Raw genomic sequence first — 17,281 nt, forward strand, 5'->3', positions numbered from 1 at the left:
GGAGCCTAGTTCTGCTTCTCAAGGCGGTATCTGCTCAGGCTGTGCCTTGAGTGGCTTCGTGTGGGACGTGGCCTGGGCGTGCCAGGGATGGGGACCGAGCAAGCCCTGGGGTCCTGCCCTGGATGGAGGGGAGACCAAAATCTCCAGCAATGGATTTCTAGATCCCGAGGAAGGGATCTGCCTTTGGGGGACTCAGCCCGTGGCAGGACCTGTGGCACCAGCACTCTCCTCATCCCTGCCAGTCAGGGGGTGCCTCAACCATCCTCTCCTTCCACATCTCCCTGGGAGAAGAGACCCTGAAATCTAGAAGCTCACCGGGCAGCCTTTGAGCCTCCCTTTGAGCCTGACTCACACCCTATTTTTACGGTGATTTGGGATTAGCTGTCGATGTTCAAAAACTAGCAGGTTCCCACAAAAATCTAGGTTTCCAGCTTTTCTTAGAAAAGTGAACGGTCTGGCCCCACACTCCCAAGCAGCAGGTGGCAGTCTGGCCTCTTGGGGGAGGACACGTGTTCTCGGGCTCCCCCCACCCCAATCACTTGCCCGCTCACTCCTGTCTCTCGCCCTGTCCCTGTGGGCGTCTGTGAGCCCAGGAGAGGCTTTTCGGGTCTGTGTCCCTCGGGCTTTGGAGCCGTACCTACCAGGCTACTCGGTGGGGGGGGGGGGGGGGCCTCGGGGGATTCCGCAGCCCTGTGCCCATCCTTGACGTGGGGGGTTGCACTTGGGCTCCGAGGGGCGGTGCTCATGACCTGGACCCGGTGGTGACGGTCTGTGGCCTAAGGTCCTGCCACTCTGTCCACAGCCCCGTGGCGCCCGCCAGGAGCACGCCTCTTCTGAGAGCCTGATGGAGTGCATCCTGGAGAGCTTCGCCTTCCTCAATGCTGACCTCGCCCCGCAGGAGCTGTCCCTGTGTGGGGGCTGCCAGGGTCCCAGGTAGGCGCCCTCCCCTCCCAGCACCGGCCCTGGCGACGGGCTTCAGTTCCGCACTTCCTGTCGGCCCCTGCAGCCTCAGCCTTCCATCGCCCTGGTCCCGACTGGTACTTACTCTGTTCCTCTGCTGCGCGCCCCCCACCCCTGCATGCCTGCCGCTGGGCACAGAGCAGGGGCGTGCTGACCACTGAGTGCACGACCACCCCCCAGCACGGTCCCGAGCTGCGGGCAATGGCCTGGTTGGGTTCTTCTCTTACAAAATAACAAGGGACACAGTAGGACCTCTGTCCTCTACCAAACGGGCAGCAGGGACATGGGCCCCCTCTTCTGTGCAAACTTCCACCCCCACCTGCCCTGCTCACGCCTGGCTCCTGTACCCGAATCTCAGCAGCACCAGACAGGACACACAGTACATCTCGTCTTCTCCTCTCACGATCCCACCCAGCATCCCGGTGTCGCGTCCGTCCTTCCTCAGGCCTCGGGCTCAGCCTCCACCACGAGGCCAACGTGGTGCCGGGTGCGATGCTTGCTGGCAGGCTTACCCTGACCCCTCACTGCCCGGAGCTGGGTGTGCCTGTCCCCACTTCACAGATGAGCACGCTGAGGCCAGGGGGGCAGGCCCGTCCAGAGTCACAGAGCTAAGGATTAGCTTGAACCGCAGCCTTCTGCCTTCAGATCACACATCCCGGAGGTGGCCCCCCACGCCCCCCGCCCCAGTCTCCAGGGCCCGTGCCACCCCTCGTTGACGGCTTTTGCCTTTTCTTTTCTGTTGGTTTTCTCCTCGGTGTAACTCTATCTGCCTGGGCCCTGGAGCGGGCCTCCCTGATCGGAGCTCCCCAGGGAGGGAGGGTCCCCTCTACCCGCGGAGGGAGCTGAGCCGCTAACTGGAACGGTCACCCAGTTCTTCTCAATCCAACTCAGAAAGGACAGGAGCCCGCCCCCGCTGCCAGCACGGACAGCGTCACCTCGGGAGCTGACGGCCGGCACCCGGGAGCTGGACATGTTGCTCACCGTCCACCTCCACGTCTGCAAAACTCTGCTGCAGGTGTGGCCACGGGATGTGGGGGGTGGGGCGGCCTGCCGGGAAGCCGGGCTGGGGGGCGGGAGTCCTCTCTGCGAAGATCTGATCTTGCCGGTGGTGGGGAGCACGGTGCAAGGAAGAGAGCCAGTGAGACTGGGGAGGCTCCTCTGTGGAAGGTCCAGGCCTGGGTGAAAGGTCACGTGGCTCTCCTGAAAGTCCAAGTGCTGACCCCAAAGCAGCGGCTGTGGCTTTCTGCGGCAGCTGCCAGAGCTCTGGAACCAAACCGGCTCAACCAAAGGGAACTTTTTGGCTCATGGAACTCAAAGGCCCTGGGGTAGGCTTCAGGCCCAGGTGGATCCAGGATTTCAAAAAACATCGTAACTGGGTCTCTCTCAGCTCTGCTTTCCTGTGTTGGCTCGCTTCACTTTCAGGCAGGCTGGCCCTTTCTGGTAGCAGAGGAGGCCCCCAGAAGCCACAGCCTGCATCCCATCATCTCGGCCACCTTGGGGAAGCAGGAACCCCCAGACGGGAGTCAGAGAGCTACCACCGGCACAGAAAAGCTGGGGGGAGGCAGGTGGGGGCCGCGGTCGTGATCGGCGGCCTCAGAGGGCAGGTTTGTGCTAACCTGGAGCATCGTGGGTTGCTTCCCAGAAACTTGCCTCTCCTAACCTGTCGAGGATGGTCCAGGAATGCCTTCTGGAAGAAGCTGTGCAGCAAAAGCAGGTTCTGGAGATGCTCTCTGTGCTGGATTTTGAGAAGGTCAGCAAGGCAGCATCCATTGAAGAAAGTAAGTAACTGCCCGCTGCCCACGGGCCGCTCTCGTGTGGACGGCACGAAGCGATGGGCTCTGGAGGGCAGGGGAGCCTCGTCTCCCGTCCTGATGCCCAAAGCTCACTGGCGCCCAGAGGGTACGAGCTGGGGTGGTGGCGGGGCTGTGCTCAGACGTACACGCTGTGGGGCGCAGAAGGGAGGCCACACAGCCTTGGAGTTAGTTCGGTGGGCTGTGTGGCTCTGGGCAAATGACTCACCTCTCTGGGCCTCAGCTTCCCCACCTGTCTAAAGAGGAGGCCACTGGGTAGTGTTGTTCCGTGAGGTAATCGCCAGGACGCGTTCAAGGCACACGGCACGCACTCCCAGAAACAGCTGTGACCCCCCGCTCTGCCTCTGCCCCCCACGGAGCCTCCCCTTGCCCGTGAGGAGAGGCTGGTGGCAGCAGCTGTCCGAGCTGCGAGGACCGCGGTACGGGCCCAGGGAAGGCATCCACGGCCGAAGCCGCCGGTCCTTGGCGTGTCAGGCTGCGATGTGGGAAGGAAAGCTGCACGAAACCCTGTCGCCCCTGACCTCTCAGGCCTCAGCGGAAGGAAATCCTGGGGCCACCCGGTTGCTCGGCCTTTCCCGTCAGTCGGGTCCCGACCCGGGCTTTCAGTTGTCCCCCAGGCCACACGGAGGAAGGGGTGCCTGAAGCTGTGGAGAGGGTGCACTGAGCCCGGCAGGGTCCTGTCCTGTTCCGGCACGACGCTGCTGAACCAACTCAAGAAGACGTTTCTGCACAGAGTCCGAGGGAAATACCCGGGACAACTGGAAATAGGTACCCCCTCCCGCCCCAGGGCCTCATTCTAGCCCCGTCTTTGTCTCTGTCTCCATGGCACCAGAGGGAGGGCGCTTCTCAGCTACACGTCACCGCCTCTTCCCGGGACAGGAAGGGGTCTGCGAAGCCCTGAAGTTGCAAATGTTAGCCTTTTGGCACATCTGTCTGGGGATGGACCGCACGGCTTCCACCAGAACCTTAAAGGGGTTAGGAAAGAACGCTTCTAGAAAGGTCGGCAGGATAAAGGTGTCTTAAAGTGTTGGCTGGACTCTTCCTCAGAAAGCAGAGCATCTTTCTCTGTTGACAGCTGACAGCCGTCCTCCCTTCCAGGGCCTCTGGAAGCTCCAGCCAGCAGCATCTGGCTGCTAGTTGGCCTGAATACTCCCAGTCCCCAGCCTCGGGCATGGAGTGCACCCCAAGAATGACTACATGTGGGGCTTGCGGACCCCAGCCGCAGCGTGCTCCTTCTCTTGGGCACAGGAGGCACAGTGAGGGACACCCGTCCGCATGCCGTTAGAAGGCCTTTAAACTGCCCCAGCCATGCCCGGCGGCGGAGCTCCACGGGGCCCAGTCTCTCCTCACGGCCTTCTCCTGTTTCGCCAGCATGCCGAAGGCTCCTGGAGCAGGTGGTCAGCTGTGGTGGGTTGCTCCCCGGAGCCGGGCTCCCCGAAGAACAGACGGTCACCTGGTTCCAGTTTCACAGCTACCTGCAGAGGCAGGGGGTGTCTGACCTAGAGAAGCACTTTGCCCAGCTCACCAAAGAAGGTAGGGGCTGGGAGGGAGGGCGCCTCAAAGCAACGCCAAGAACGAAGGAGTCTCCGTCCGTGGGACCCTCTGTCCTGGCTCTTTGGAAGCCAGTGTCTTCGAGCCACTGCGTCTTTCCCCTCCGGCTGTTCTTTCGAAACCCCAGATGGAATCAGATTGTACACTCAGCCCACGCAGGGAGATGACCTCCGAGGGAAGGAGGTTTTAGAAAGCACAGGGCAGAGGTCAGAGCTGGATAGGAGGGTGACGGGTGGCTGGCCGGAGTCCTTAAAAGTACGGGCCGAGGTTTTATTAATTTTCAGGGTGATTTGACCCCTTGCCGGAAAGCCTTCCTAGAGATTCCAGGAGGCACCCCCTTGAGGCCGATCCAGGCTGCGCCTTGGTGATCGTGGGGGCTTGCCCTGGGATCTGCTTCCCGAACACGAACACGGCGGTGGCCAAACAAACGCGCAGCTGTACTGCCGACCGCAGTCAGAGGGACCCTGGGCCCACTCCTCTCTTCCAGTAACACTTGCCGAGGAGCTGCAGTGTGCGGGGCAAGTCAAGACGATCAGGAAGCTGCAGGGGAAGCGGCTGGGCCAGCTCCAGCCCCTGCCCCAGACGCTGCGGGCCTGGGCACTGCTGCAGCTGGACGGGACCCCCCGGGTGTGCAGGGCGGCTAGTGCTCGCCTGGCCAGCGCGGCACGGAACCAGAGCTTTCGGGAGAAGGTACGGTGGCGGTAGGCGGGGAGGCGGCAGCCCCATGGCTCCATGTGTGACAGCCAGGGGGACACAGGCTTCGTCTCTCGAAAAAATAACAAGGGATGTTCTGAAGGGGGTTGCCTTCGCTGCGAGGTTTTTCTTGTTTGTTTTTTTAAAGATTCTACTTCAAGTAATCCCTACACCCAAACTTCCAACCCAGTCACCTGCTCCACCTCCCGAGCCAGCGAGCCAGCCAGGTGTCCCAGGATGTTTAGATTTAGGGAGGTTCCCTGGCACGTGCATGCATGCGGTCCTTCTCAGGCCATTGCCCTGGGCGACGCCAGCCCTGGGGAGGGACCTGGGGTTGCTGGCGGCCACCCGAGGGACCCACGGAACCTCACGTCTTACCGCCTCGTGCATCTGTGCCGCCAACGCCAACATTCCCGTTTGGTCTGAGATGTCGCTTGCACGGAGAGCGTTTCTTCCTTAGGGTTCTGACGGCCAGCCTCATCTCAGCTAGTACGTGTGGCTGGCTGATTCGTTGGGTTCAGTCCGTTTGAAAACCAAGAAACCGGACCCCTCTGCCCTTCAGGTTCCTGGGCCTGTGACTACTCTAGATTGACGGTACCAGCCTCCAAGGTAGAGGAGGGCAATACCGGGGCCTGACTGTAGTCTCGGGCCACCCAAAGGCCGGGTACCTTCTCACATGCTTCCTAATTAACCTGCAGAGTCTCGTGAAGCCCATGCAGCTCTTTTCTGGCGGATGTGGCGGAGGGGGCGGGGTCATTGCCGGGACCGGGGACCAGGGCTGAAGGGAAGAGGTGCTCCGCCTTCGGGCCTCCCTCTGCACGTCCAATTCTTCGAGTGGCCCTGGCCAGACATCGGATCGCTCCGATGCAGCATTTTATCTAGATTTGGAAAATACTATTAGATGAAAAGAGTTTTCTTCATTTTGATTACCATCAGCCCAGGGACCAGTGTGTTTATTAGAGAGACACCAAACGCCGCAGCATACGTCTTGGGACTGGGTGCGCCTGGCCCAGAGATGAATAGATCACAGCCCGATTTTTGTTTAGAAACGGGGAAGCAGGGCTCGAGGAGCCCTCCAGCATTAGAAGGATTAGCCACAGGCAGCATGGCTTCGGCTGACCCCCCATTCACGGCAACCTTATTCTCCAGGCTCTGGTCTTCTACACCAACGCCCTGATGGAGAACGATGGGAAACTCCAGCAGGCTGCGTGCGTGGCGCTAAAACACCTCAGGGTGAGTCTGACCTGTCCTCGCCCGTGACGGAGAGAAGCCTGCTTATGGCTAATGTTCCAGTTAGTTCATTTCAAAATTATTCCACTGGGAATACCCCTCCCCTCCCCCCAAAACTACCGCCAGCAAAAAACAAAAACAAACAAAAAAAACAAACAAACAAACAAAGAAACGCCCCTGAAGAGCTCGTTTTAGAGCAGACCTCAGTGCTACCAGCAGAGGCCCCTCAACAGTAGTCAAGGAGCGTTTGCTCTGGCGCGGCCTGAAGCAGCAGGTGGCCCTAGGGACTCACTTTGAAAGTCTAGGATTGTGTTTTAATGGCCTCGATTTAATATTTTCTAAAAGCACAATAAGCTCGTTATAGGAAAGAAAGTGTAAAATTCAGAAATGTAGAAGTTACCCTTCATCCCAATACTTAGTAGAAAGTACCGTTGGCATTTTGCTACACTTCTTTTGTGGGTGTGTGTGAGTATTTAAAATTGTCGATCATGCTGGGGGCGCCTGGCTGGCACAGTTAAGCCTGTGACTCTTCGTCTCGGCTCAGGTCATGATCCCTCTGCTCACTGAGTTCGAGCCCTGAATCGGGCTTCTGTCTCTCCTTCTCTCTGCCCTTACCCCACTTGTGCTCACTCTCTTCAACTTAAATGTCTTTAGATTGTTGATCATGCTACATATATAGCTTAAAAACAGTGAGCAAAACAGAAACTCTTAGTGGTAGACTGGCAGTGCTTTAGAAGTCTCTATGAAGGGGCCGTTGAGGGTTTACCTTGACAGATCCCCCCCACTCTTGTGTGGTAGAAAATTAAGCTTTGTCATCTATTTATTACTATAAATAATATCATTAGGAGCATCTTGGCATGTAACGCTTTTAAAAAATAGAGAGTTCTGGGGCGCCTGGGTGGCGCAGTCGGTTGGGCGTCCGACTTCAGCCAGGTCACGATCTCGCACTCCATGAGTTCGAGCCCCGCGTCAGGCTCTGGGCTGATGGCTCGGAGCCTGGAGCCTGTTTCCGATTCTGTGTCTCCCTCTCTCTCTGCCCCTCCCCCGTTCATGCTCTGTCTCTCTCTGTCCGAAAAATAAATAAATGTTGAAAAAAGAATTTTTAAAAAAAAAAAAAATAGAGAGTTCTGAATTACTTCCTTAGGCTGGACTCTACAAAGTGTTACTCCAGACCAGAGAATATGAAACTTCTGGAGACTCCAGGTACAACTCACCCACTTAAAGCAGATATGAGAGGATGTCCATCTTGCCTCAAACCCACCTGCATCTGGAAGTCTCATTTAAAAAAAAAACCATCGCCAATTTGCTTGATGAAAAATAGATTAAACTCACCCCGTTCGTTCTGAAAAAACAAACAAACAACAACAAAAAAAACAAAACCAAGGGAAGTTCTAGGAGGACCATCTGGTTATAATCGAACAGCCAAGCCAGTAAGGGGGTAGGGGTGCTCCGGAGGAGAGGCTGAAGTGCACTCTGGTCCTTGGCCCTGGAGAGCAGCCAGGGCCAGCTGTGCCCAAACCTGGGCTCCGACTGATGTTCTCACGGCCTGCCCAAGAGGGTAGAGTTAGGAGAGCAAGGGGGAGGTGGGAAGGTCCAGAGGGAAGCAGGGCTTCCCATTTTTCAAGACAGACCTTCTAGAAGGAATCTATCCATAAAGCTCTGCTGATGGCCTGACTCAGCAGCAGGTGTCAGAATCGAAAAGGTGGGGGCCCTTCTGATGAACTTGAGGCTACATAAGAAACCTACAAGCCTTCAGAAAAGGAAGGGCCTGAGGCCCCAAAGACCATGCTAGGGCTGGTCTTAGAGCTCAAAAAAGTAGATTCCACCTGCTACCTAAAATGTTGCCTGATGGGTCCTCTTTCCCCTCACCTCAAACAGGGCATTGAAAGCATCGATCAGATCGCCAGCCTGTGCCAGTCGGACCTGGAGGCCGTGCGAACAGCAGCCCGGGAAGCCACGCTGTCATTCGGTAAAGTCCAGCATCAAACGTTGTGTGCGATACAGTGGGGTTCGCGACGACCTTTGGAAGGTTGTGCTAGAGGGGCCACGGTCAGCCCTCAGAGATGCAAAACAATACAGAGGCCGAGCGCTGTCGGCGACCCACGTAACTGCACTTGGCCAAGATGGGTTTCCTTCATGGTTGAGGTGGCATGAAGTGCCTTATTTCTCTCTTCAGCTTCAGTTTATGATCCTTGGGAGTGAGAGCCAGGTGCGAGGCAGGAATAAAGTTCAGCAAATTCTGTCTTGAATGTAAGGGGGAGGTACCGGGTCCCTCCACGCGAGTGGCCAGCAGGAGCTCCCCAAATGCCACCCGCCTCTGCCACTAAGGCCAGCTGAGTTCACCAGAGCAGGAACGCTGAGGTGGGGGACAATCCAGTGACCGATCACCTTAATATTTCAGGGGAGAAAGGACGCTCAGCTTTTGAGAAGATGGACAAACTCTGCTTGGAACCAAGAGGAGAAGCCTTTTGCCAGGAAGCGGATATTGAAATCACTGTATTTTAAGAAGCCTCAGCTGGCACCTTTGTTTTTGCTGCTGCCTTGCCTTGACCCAGGGCCAGAGCTGTGGGTGGGGGTATGCTCTGTGCTCCCTCAGTCCCCAGACCAGTCACGCAGCCCAGGGGCACAAATGGGACTTTGCATATAGGAGCAGGAAAAGGGGACGTGCGGCACTTTGAAGGCTGTTGGACTTGAGTCAAACGACCAGCTTTCAGTTTTGAGAATCTGCCTGACCTTCCCTGGCCAGCTGCACCCCGAAGGGGCCAAGGCCAGGCGGGTTGAGGCCTGGAATCAAAGTCTCCCTGCCGGTTGGCCTGCTCAGCACTGCTGGTTCAATAAAGACGGGCAGTGAAGAGACAAGCGGGCTGACTGACCTCGCTAAGGAGGACGCAGTGGGTCATTTCCATGGCAGCAAGCCGTCACCTTGGCAAGCCGGGCAAGGTGGGAAGACAGACAGAGCCAGGGTTTCCACGATTCATGCTCTTAACCCAAGCAGTAGTCCAAACGCCGCCGTGGAGCCTGGTGGCGGCCTGCAGACCGTGGACCTTATCGTCACTGTGTTCAACAGCACAAGGAAGAAAACGTCATTGGCCAGGAAACCTTGTGTCGTGTCAGTAAAAGCATTCACTGTGACCTCACTCATCAAAATGGAATCGAACTTTTGAACGGAAGTCAACTTAGGGCCGATTTGATAAATTGTGTCAGAAGCCATCAGCCGGTTTGAAGAAAGATTTCACTGAAGAATGTATTTAAAGAAAGAAGATTCGTTTCTTATTTAAGTCTGTTAAAAAAAAAAAACCCAAAACCCTCAAATGTGTCCTGAACTGTTTTTGTGTTGAGCCGCAGAGACAACCTGGGGTACGTGACTCCTGACAATGGCATTGGGGATTCTGGACTCTTCAACCTTCTCATGTAAACTTCCTGTATATATTCTGTGCTTTTCGGTTTAACTTCGTATTTATTTGCCTTGTTCCTATGTTCAGTTTTTTGAATTGCAATTAAAATGAATTTTATCGGTGTCTCACTTTACCTGAAAAAAGCACAAAGCAGTGGTTGCTTCCACAAACCTCCCAGGGAGGAAAAGAGCAGCCCCTCCTGCACCATGTGCAGCCCCGTGGGCCGGGTTCTCCCGCACAAGCAGGTGAGGAGGGAGGCGGGGGGCTGGGGCCCCCTATGCCCCCCGTGCGGCCGAAGGCTCCCTGAGCGCCCGCTCCTACACGGACACTGAGCCGCGTGGCCCTTCCTTGTCCAGCCTCTGGCCTCATGTGATTTCTGCACCAAAGTTACAGATTCAGCTTTTTTCGCTACACTGGCATCCCACCGCTTCATGACCGCTTTGATGCCCTTTTTGTATCTGAAACAGACTGAGGAGACAGTGGGTGTGACACCACAGTCCCGTGGCCACAGTCCTCTGTGGGTGTGCCACAGGTCACATGACCATCGTCTGTTTTTACCCCCCAGTCCCGTGGATCCTGCTGGGAGCCCACAGCACGAACCGTTTACTCAGCAGCAGGCATCCAGTCACACAACCTCGAAGGACAGGGAATTCTCGAACGATTTTTACAATATTTTACCAACATCTTAGGAGTCTGAAGTTACTTCACAACAGAAAGTCAACAGATCACTTTCGAGGAGATTTAAAGGCAGACCGCATACATGAGTTTTCCATCCCGTTGCCTCTGCGTCACCCGTCCGTCACGCGTGGCTCACCAGAGGCGCTGGAAGCGGTAACCACTGGGTCTCCCAGGCAGCCGGACAGGGGACGCATTCTTGAGCAGGTCCTGTGCACGTCTGCCATGGTAGCCAGGGGCCTGCACATTCAAAAGGTGGGTGGTGTCGCTGTCGAAGAAGCCGGGCGGAGGCCCGGAGTGCCAAATAAACTCACCAGGAAGGGAGCGTTCCCCCAGCCCAATGGCGCGCACAACCCCGGGAGGCCACAGGAGGCCACAGTGACCCTTGGCCACCCGACCCACGGCACCTGCTTCCCGCGGGCGGCAGCAGAAAAGAAACAGGAGGTACCCGTCCTGCTTCAGGCCCCTTAAACAAAGGCATGGGAGGCACCCCAAATCCGTGTTCTTTAGAAAAAAAAATTTATTGTTGCAACTAAAACGCAAACCCATCATTTATATGGCAAGTTGGAAAACTGTACAGTCTGATAGTTCTGTGAGGTCACAGGACCCTGAGACGCGCCCCCTCCCTCCCCCCATCATGCAGCCGTGTATACATACACCTGAAAAGGTATTATACCAGAACGCCTCGCTGTTTTCGTTTGTTTTTATTTTCGTACAAATGGTTTATTCCACGGCCATTGTAAAAAATAATGACCTGATGAGTAAATATTGACTTAAGGCATATAGCAGAGCAGCTCGCTACTTCTCTAACATACGTGTAACAAGATGGAGAGCCATCTGTTTTCCAAGGACAGGAGCTTAAACCAGTTCATCCACTTTGAAATGCTACTATATACACACACCCAAACTACTACATACATATACAGGACTTTAAAAACAAACACACAAGCCCAACTCAAAAATGCTGACAGCCTGGCATCTCAGCCTCACCCGCACCTCTCCAAGGCTCTGCACAGTGATGCCGCAAACGTTCCCACCACAGAATTTCTCTGCACGGGCTTCTAACACGTGAAAGGCAACACGTGAAAATGCTGGCGAATGAGCAGCTCGTGAGCTACAGCTGCCTTGTTTTTTGTTTTTTTGTTTTGTTTTTCTTCTTCTTCTTGTTTAAAAAAGCCACTTAACGTGGAGGTCTTAAGTTCCCTTGCAGGAAGAGTCGTGAGCACCATCAGTCCCCAGGGTTCAAGGGCGGGGGCAGACGTGGCTCTCAGCAAGGCCCCTGGACCGGGATGGCGGCAGGCGGACTCCGAGGGCCCGACACCCGGGTTGCTTCAGGAAGTGCGGTTTCCAGCAGTTGCCTTGGTTCCGAATCATGGTCTGCTCGAGAAGAGCGTCAACTTCTGACAGTGGAGGCTGATCCCCAAGGTGTCGGGGAGGGGGAGCGGGGGGGGGGGGTGGTAACGGGACCGTGCTTGCCTAAACGTCCAGAGCGTGAGGTGGGACTATGGCTTCCCATATCCTTGGAATGTCTGAGTTACAGTGGGACCCAGCTGGACAAGGACAGGCCGGGGCCTCACCAGGAAGTCACCAGAGTGCCATGCCAGGTATTAGGCAAATATCTGTTACTGAAAAACATCACCCCATTGCGGAATGGTGATTATTTCAGCAACAGCCTTAGGAACCACAGCCACGTAACGATCAGGTCATGCAAAGGTAGACTGGACTTGTACACGGGGCACATTAATAAGCAGAGAGCTAAGTATTTCAAGCACGTGGTACTGGATCAGGACACAAGACGACCATACATGCATATTCTAATACACACAGGGAAAGCAGTGATTGAGAACAAGGTTCTAGCAGATAACTGGGAGGGGGTAACTGGGACAAAGTAATCTCACACCACGTATCTTAAATATCCAAGTGTTCGTTATATATTATCCCATGTCCTATAAACATATGCCAAACCTCTTCTCACGTTACCCACAATGCCACGAAATACGACTGCTTACAACCGTCCTCCTTCCTAGTACTGGTCTGACGCAGCAGGCTCATGGCAAAATCTAACGTTCCCAGCACTACCTGAGGATTCATTATTGTACTTTTTGATAAAGCCCTTGATGCAAGGCTGACATCAAAAGTTCTTAATACATTATTGGTTTAAGAAAATGCTAGTGCACTACGGACGCCTTTGGGGAAAAACCAAACAATAAATATGGAGTGGAGTCTCCGCAGAGGTCCGCGGGAGGACAGCGTATGCCCGCCCACCCGGACGCGCCGGCCACGCCGAGAGCACGCTCCGGGCAGGGCGAGCCTCGCGACCCGCACAGGCCACCGGCCCCGTACTCTCCTTCGTTCTCCTCAAAAAACGGGTTGCGGATTTGGTGCTCAAAGGAAAGGGAGGGGGGACACCGTCAAAAGGGGTAAGACCAACAGCCCGGGGAGGGTGGTTTTAGTGCAGAACAAACGTCCGTCCAGGTCACGGCCGGCTACGCTGTCCTCGGCCCTTACCTACCACGGCGTGCCTGCTAGGCGGGCGCGGGCTCTACGCACGGAGGCGGACAGTGGGGTGGAGGTGGAGTGGAGGAGATTATGTGCTGCTGCTGAACAGGAACTGGAATGAAACCAAACATTTTCAGATGAGCCCGGCCCCACCCCCACGGAGCTGCAGAGCCCTGCACGACCCCGGCCGCCCCAGGCCGCCCCCCTGGCCGCCACGCCACCGCCCCCAAGCTGGCCTCCAGGGAAGGGGGTTTCGATTTTCTTTTACAATGGCCCCCTTCCCAAAATCACCCCTAAGGAAAAAAATGGCTTGCGCGTTGCTAAACCGTCTGATCTACTCAAAGACGGTCGCTGGGAAAGAGGATGTTCAAAAGGATTTAAAAGTGTCTTGGGAGGTGATTTCCAGGAGCAGTGTCTTGAGGCCAATCCTCCCTCCTCCCCTCACTTTATATTCCGAAGGAAGTGGAAATTGCTCCTTCTGGATCTCAAGGGCAGGGTGCAAAGCTGGTGGCCACCCTGCTGTGACCTCTGACCCTGAGGCAGGGGCCTTGAGAAACCCCGTCTATGGAGGCGGGGTGACGAGGGCGGGGCATGACCCAGATGGCTGGAACAAGAAGGGATCAACGGAGAAATGAACAATGGAAAACCGGCGGGGACACCCTGAGCAAAAGCAGAAGCTGGGTTTTGTTTTCCAGAGATGGCCTTTTGTTGTTTGTCTTCTTACGACAGGAAAGCTCGCGGGCACCGTCCAAGCTCAGTATGCACACAGCGGAGGAAGCGACTGAGCAAGAGGGTGCCCTAAACCCTTAAACCCTCTTCTCCAAAGGAGTTTACATTCGGAAAAGTGTGGGAGACTTTCCCTGGGAAATCAAATATAAACTGTGTATCTGGTTACACCACCTAAGGGTACAAGAAAGTTTTTGTAAGTGCCTAGTCTCTTTTTTTTTCCAGAAATAACAAAAGCTGCTTTTTATAAAGGTTAAAAACAACAATGTGTTGTAATTCTATTTTTTTTCAAAAACAAATAATAACACACGCAAAAAAAAAAAAAAGAGAGAGAGACAGAGAGAGAGAGACAGAGAGAGAGAGACAGAGAGACACGTATTTGGCATTTTCTCTACTTACTCCTGAATAGGTTAAGGCCCTGAGATTAGACTCGTATATTCTTGGGACCACAGGGCTCCTTAAAACCCCGGTGCATCAATCCTCAATTCTCTCGTTAGCCCTTCACAGTTCCAGACTTTAAAAACCTCTGCTCTGTTTCTTCTGAGACTGGCTCAGATCCTTCCACAGCACTGAATGCTAACGCCGGGCTGTCGGCCAGTGCTTTCTGTACACGAGGTCTTGCCAGCACGTCCATCAGTGAAAACATACCCTGTAGCAGAGGTACGCGCCGGCCGTGAGGACCGTGGCCATGCACATGTTGACCAGGAAGGGCTTCCAGGGAGTCAGCGCCTGGTCCTGCTCCTCCTTGGGCGGTGATGGCTCCCCCTGGGCGGGACCTGCCCCCATGACCCGCCTTCTGACTTCAGTGTCTGGACTCGTGCTGAGGGAGGAGAGGGACGGACACTGGTTACCCACTCTAGGGAAAACGATGCCGAGGACGCTATGATGACAGTTGGAATTCTAAGAAAAAAACGAGCCATGTGTAAAAAAACCTTGGCGATGGGGACACTGACCTGAAGCCCACTTGGCACCCCCACAGCCACCCGCCCCGAGACCCAGGCGGTCTCCATCGCCAAGGTATGGTTCCGGAGACCAGTGGACTCCTTGGTGATGGGGGTGGGTAAGACTCCGAGGACAAATACAGCCACTGGTGCAAAGACAGGTGCTTGTTTGTCCTGGGGTTTGCTTGGAGAACGTTCTGTTCTAGATCACAGAAGGCAATGGTGTGGCCCACACTCTACCACCCTCTCCCCAGGAGCCTCTGTCGCTGCTGGCTGACCTGGGGACATCACACATCCCTCTGCCCCTCAGCCCGCCCTGTGCCAGGCTCGCGTCCCCAGCATCAACCCAATCCTGCCAGGAGCACCGCTGCTCAGGGATCCTGCACACAGGACCCTGGCTGCCCTTCTGGTGGCGAGCCAGAGACACCCTGCGGGGACGATGTGCACGGTGTTCTCGCTCCAGCGCTGTCTCAGAGAGGCCAGCAGAGGCCCCTCTTCTCCTCACCACCTCCTCCAGGCCTCTCCCTTTCCTCCACCCTGGCCTCCCTCGAGAGGCCCTGACCACAAGACGTCCTGCTTCTCACAGGCCACTCCAGGGTCTTTCTACCCCAGCAGCATGTTGTGTGACTGGCAGGACCGCCCTGAGGCACCCCCTTCCCAGGAGACAGGAGGAGGCGGTACAAAGCACCTGCTTTCTGGCACGCAGCCGCGAGCCCTGGCCGCGGGGCCCAGGTCTGTGTGCACGCGGGCCCCCACTGCTGTCCGGAGGCAGGTACGTTCTTAGCATGGCTGCACTTCTTCCTGGAGCTCTTTGGCTTCTATCTTCCCAGATCCGCCCTTCCCTCCGTACCACCTTCACATACACAGTGTGAAAGCCACCACTCTTCGCCAGTCTCAACCAGTACAGGTGACAAACTGGACACCAGTCACGTGTCAGCTCTCTCCTCTCTCACCCTCGACTCTCAGCAGGCCCTCAGATGCAGCACACTGGCCCGCCCTGAGAACGTCACCAGAGGCCCTTGGAAGCTAGGCACAGTCTCCCTGGGGGACCGTCACCGAGCTATCGCTCTGCACGTCACCTGGACCTGCTCTGGGAGGCCCCGCTGCACAGACCTTCCTCAAGCCCTAGAACCAGATGGGATGTTGTTGTGACAGGCACCCAGCTGCAGGAGGACCCTGGTGACTCAACTTCATAGGTCAGGACTGGGGCCTGGCAACCAGCATTTAGCAAGGTGCCCAGGTTAAGATTCTGATGATCGATGTAGCCAGAGGACCACTGGGGCACCCACCACGTACAACCTGCTTTCTTGAGTATAATTCCCGATCCTGTCCTTTAACAGTTCCAGAACATCCCAAGGTAGGAGAAAGCACAACTTATCAAATCCCTGGATATACAACTGGCTCAGCTCTGATTCTTCACCATTGCAAACGATGCCACAACGAACACCTCCACCTGTATATCTCTTGCACACCTGTCTGCGAACTGCCACGCACTAAATTTCTAGACGTGGACAGATGCTGGGGGCACAGCACACACTCATCCAAAAATCAGGAACCAAGGGCACTGCCTCCAGAGGCTCTGGCTCAGGCCTGCCTCCCTTTGTTCTCCAAGCTTCCACGCCTCATGTGGGCAGCCTTCCTTGAGCACCCGGAGAAGGCTGAGCGTCTCGCTGCTAGGGCTGACCGCCGCAGCTTGCACTTCCGTCTCCTTACTGTCCCCAGGCTCCCAACCATAACCTACGGTCTCTGTCCCCACAAAATCTTCTAGAACACAGAGCAGGGGCCATGTTCTAGCGATCTCAGTACTTCACGTGTACCAATAGGTACTCAATAATCTTGGTTAAATGGCATTAAGTTAATCAAGAGCACACGAAAAGGTGAAACTTCCAGAAGGACCATTTGGGGGCTGAAAGTGTAACGGTCTAACCTGGATATCACGTTTCAGGACTGGCTGGAAGCCTGAGGGAGGGCAAGGTCATTTCCGAGCAGGACCGTCCTGCGAATCTCTGGTTCCAATGGGTGCCACAAGGTGGTGCTAGAGCCCCACCGAACTGGGTCACTTCACCGGACCAACCTGTGGCTGGATGTCTCTGGGGCCTCATTCTTCAAAGACACAGAAGCTATGCTTGCCAAGAGGAGGCTGTGTCCACAGGGTTTCAATGGCAACACGCGTCTCTCAAGTGGAAGGTCACATCCCCTCACCCCAATAAGCCAGGCCCCCCTCGCCTTACCTTTCCACGCTGCAAGGGACGTTTAAGGGGGTTCTGGTTTCTTCCTTGACGGGGCAGTCTTCTTTATCCTCCCCGGTTTCGTCCTTTACCCACTGGTGGTTTGGGAAGAATTCCTTGCACTTCCCATTGTGTGGCTCCAGGATTCGTTTGGGCGGCCGGGGAGGAGGGGGGACGTGTTCGGGTGGGGGCTCCAGGTCCTCGTGGGAGAGCTCCTTCCATTGCTCCTGGAGAAAGCAGCGAGAGAAAGTTCCATTCGTATTCACACTGGGCTGATGTGTCAGGAAATCTGCTCCCCTTTAGGCGAGCAGAGGTGAGGGGCTTTCTCTGCTCCTTGGGGCTGCAGACACATATACTCGGAAGGTGAAATCTTTCGAAAATAAAGTCTACTCTCCCCATCAACGTTCTCTACGTCAACACGTCAAAGGCAGAAACCGGAACGTGGTGAACGTTTCCGCAGCTTTCTAGCTTTTTAAACACGAAGGACAGCTATTTCTTCTGACACGTGCTAGGGTTTGAACTTTCACAGCTGACAGCCTCCTTCTTCAGAGACAAAAGTTCGAGATCAACAC

The 17,281-nt window shown here is 55.6% G+C and overlaps 2 protein-coding genes across 3 annotated transcripts in view; one reads left to right on the plus strand and one right to left on the minus strand.

The window, feature by feature from the left end:
- Positions 1-8,750, plus strand: part of RIPOR3 (RIPOR family member 3) — a 74,787-nt gene extending 66,037 nt beyond the window's left edge. Inside the window, exons 14-22 of the mRNA XM_042980162.1 lie at positions 803-933; positions 1,852-1,975; positions 2,603-2,738; positions 3,378-3,539; positions 4,143-4,304; positions 4,810-5,012; positions 6,165-6,248; positions 8,124-8,214; positions 8,647-8,750. Of these exons, the coding sequence (XP_042836096.1) occupies positions 803-933; positions 1,852-1,975; positions 2,603-2,738; positions 3,378-3,539; positions 4,143-4,304; positions 4,810-5,012; positions 6,165-6,248; positions 8,124-8,214; positions 8,647-8,750 (1,197 nt within the window). The remainder of the gene's footprint in view (positions 1-802; positions 934-1,851; positions 1,976-2,602; positions 2,739-3,377; positions 3,540-4,142; positions 4,305-4,809; positions 5,013-6,164; positions 6,249-8,123; positions 8,215-8,646) is intronic.
- A 2,067-nt stretch (positions 8,751-10,817) lies between these two features.
- The window catches only part of PTPN1 (protein tyrosine phosphatase non-receptor type 1), a 69,092-nt gene continuing 62,628 nt past the window's right edge, over positions 10,818-17,281 (minus strand). For both annotated transcript variants that reach the window (XM_042980163.1, XM_042980164.1), the window contains exons 8-10: positions 16,713-16,936; positions 14,189-14,360; positions 10,818-12,926 (exon numbers count right to left, since the gene is read on the minus strand). In XM_042980163.1, the coding sequence (XP_042836097.1) occupies positions 12,903-12,926; positions 14,189-14,360; positions 16,713-16,936 (420 nt within the window). In that variant the 3' untranslated portion in view covers positions 10,818-12,902. The remainder of the gene's footprint in view (positions 12,927-14,188; positions 14,361-16,712; positions 16,937-17,281) is intronic.

This window comes from Panthera tigris, chromosome A3, assembly GCF_018350195.1.
Source record: "Panthera tigris isolate Pti1 chromosome A3, P.tigris_Pti1_mat1.1, whole genome shotgun sequence".
In the NCBI taxonomy this organism is placed as follows: Eukaryota; Metazoa; Chordata; class Mammalia; order Carnivora; family Felidae; genus Panthera; species Panthera tigris.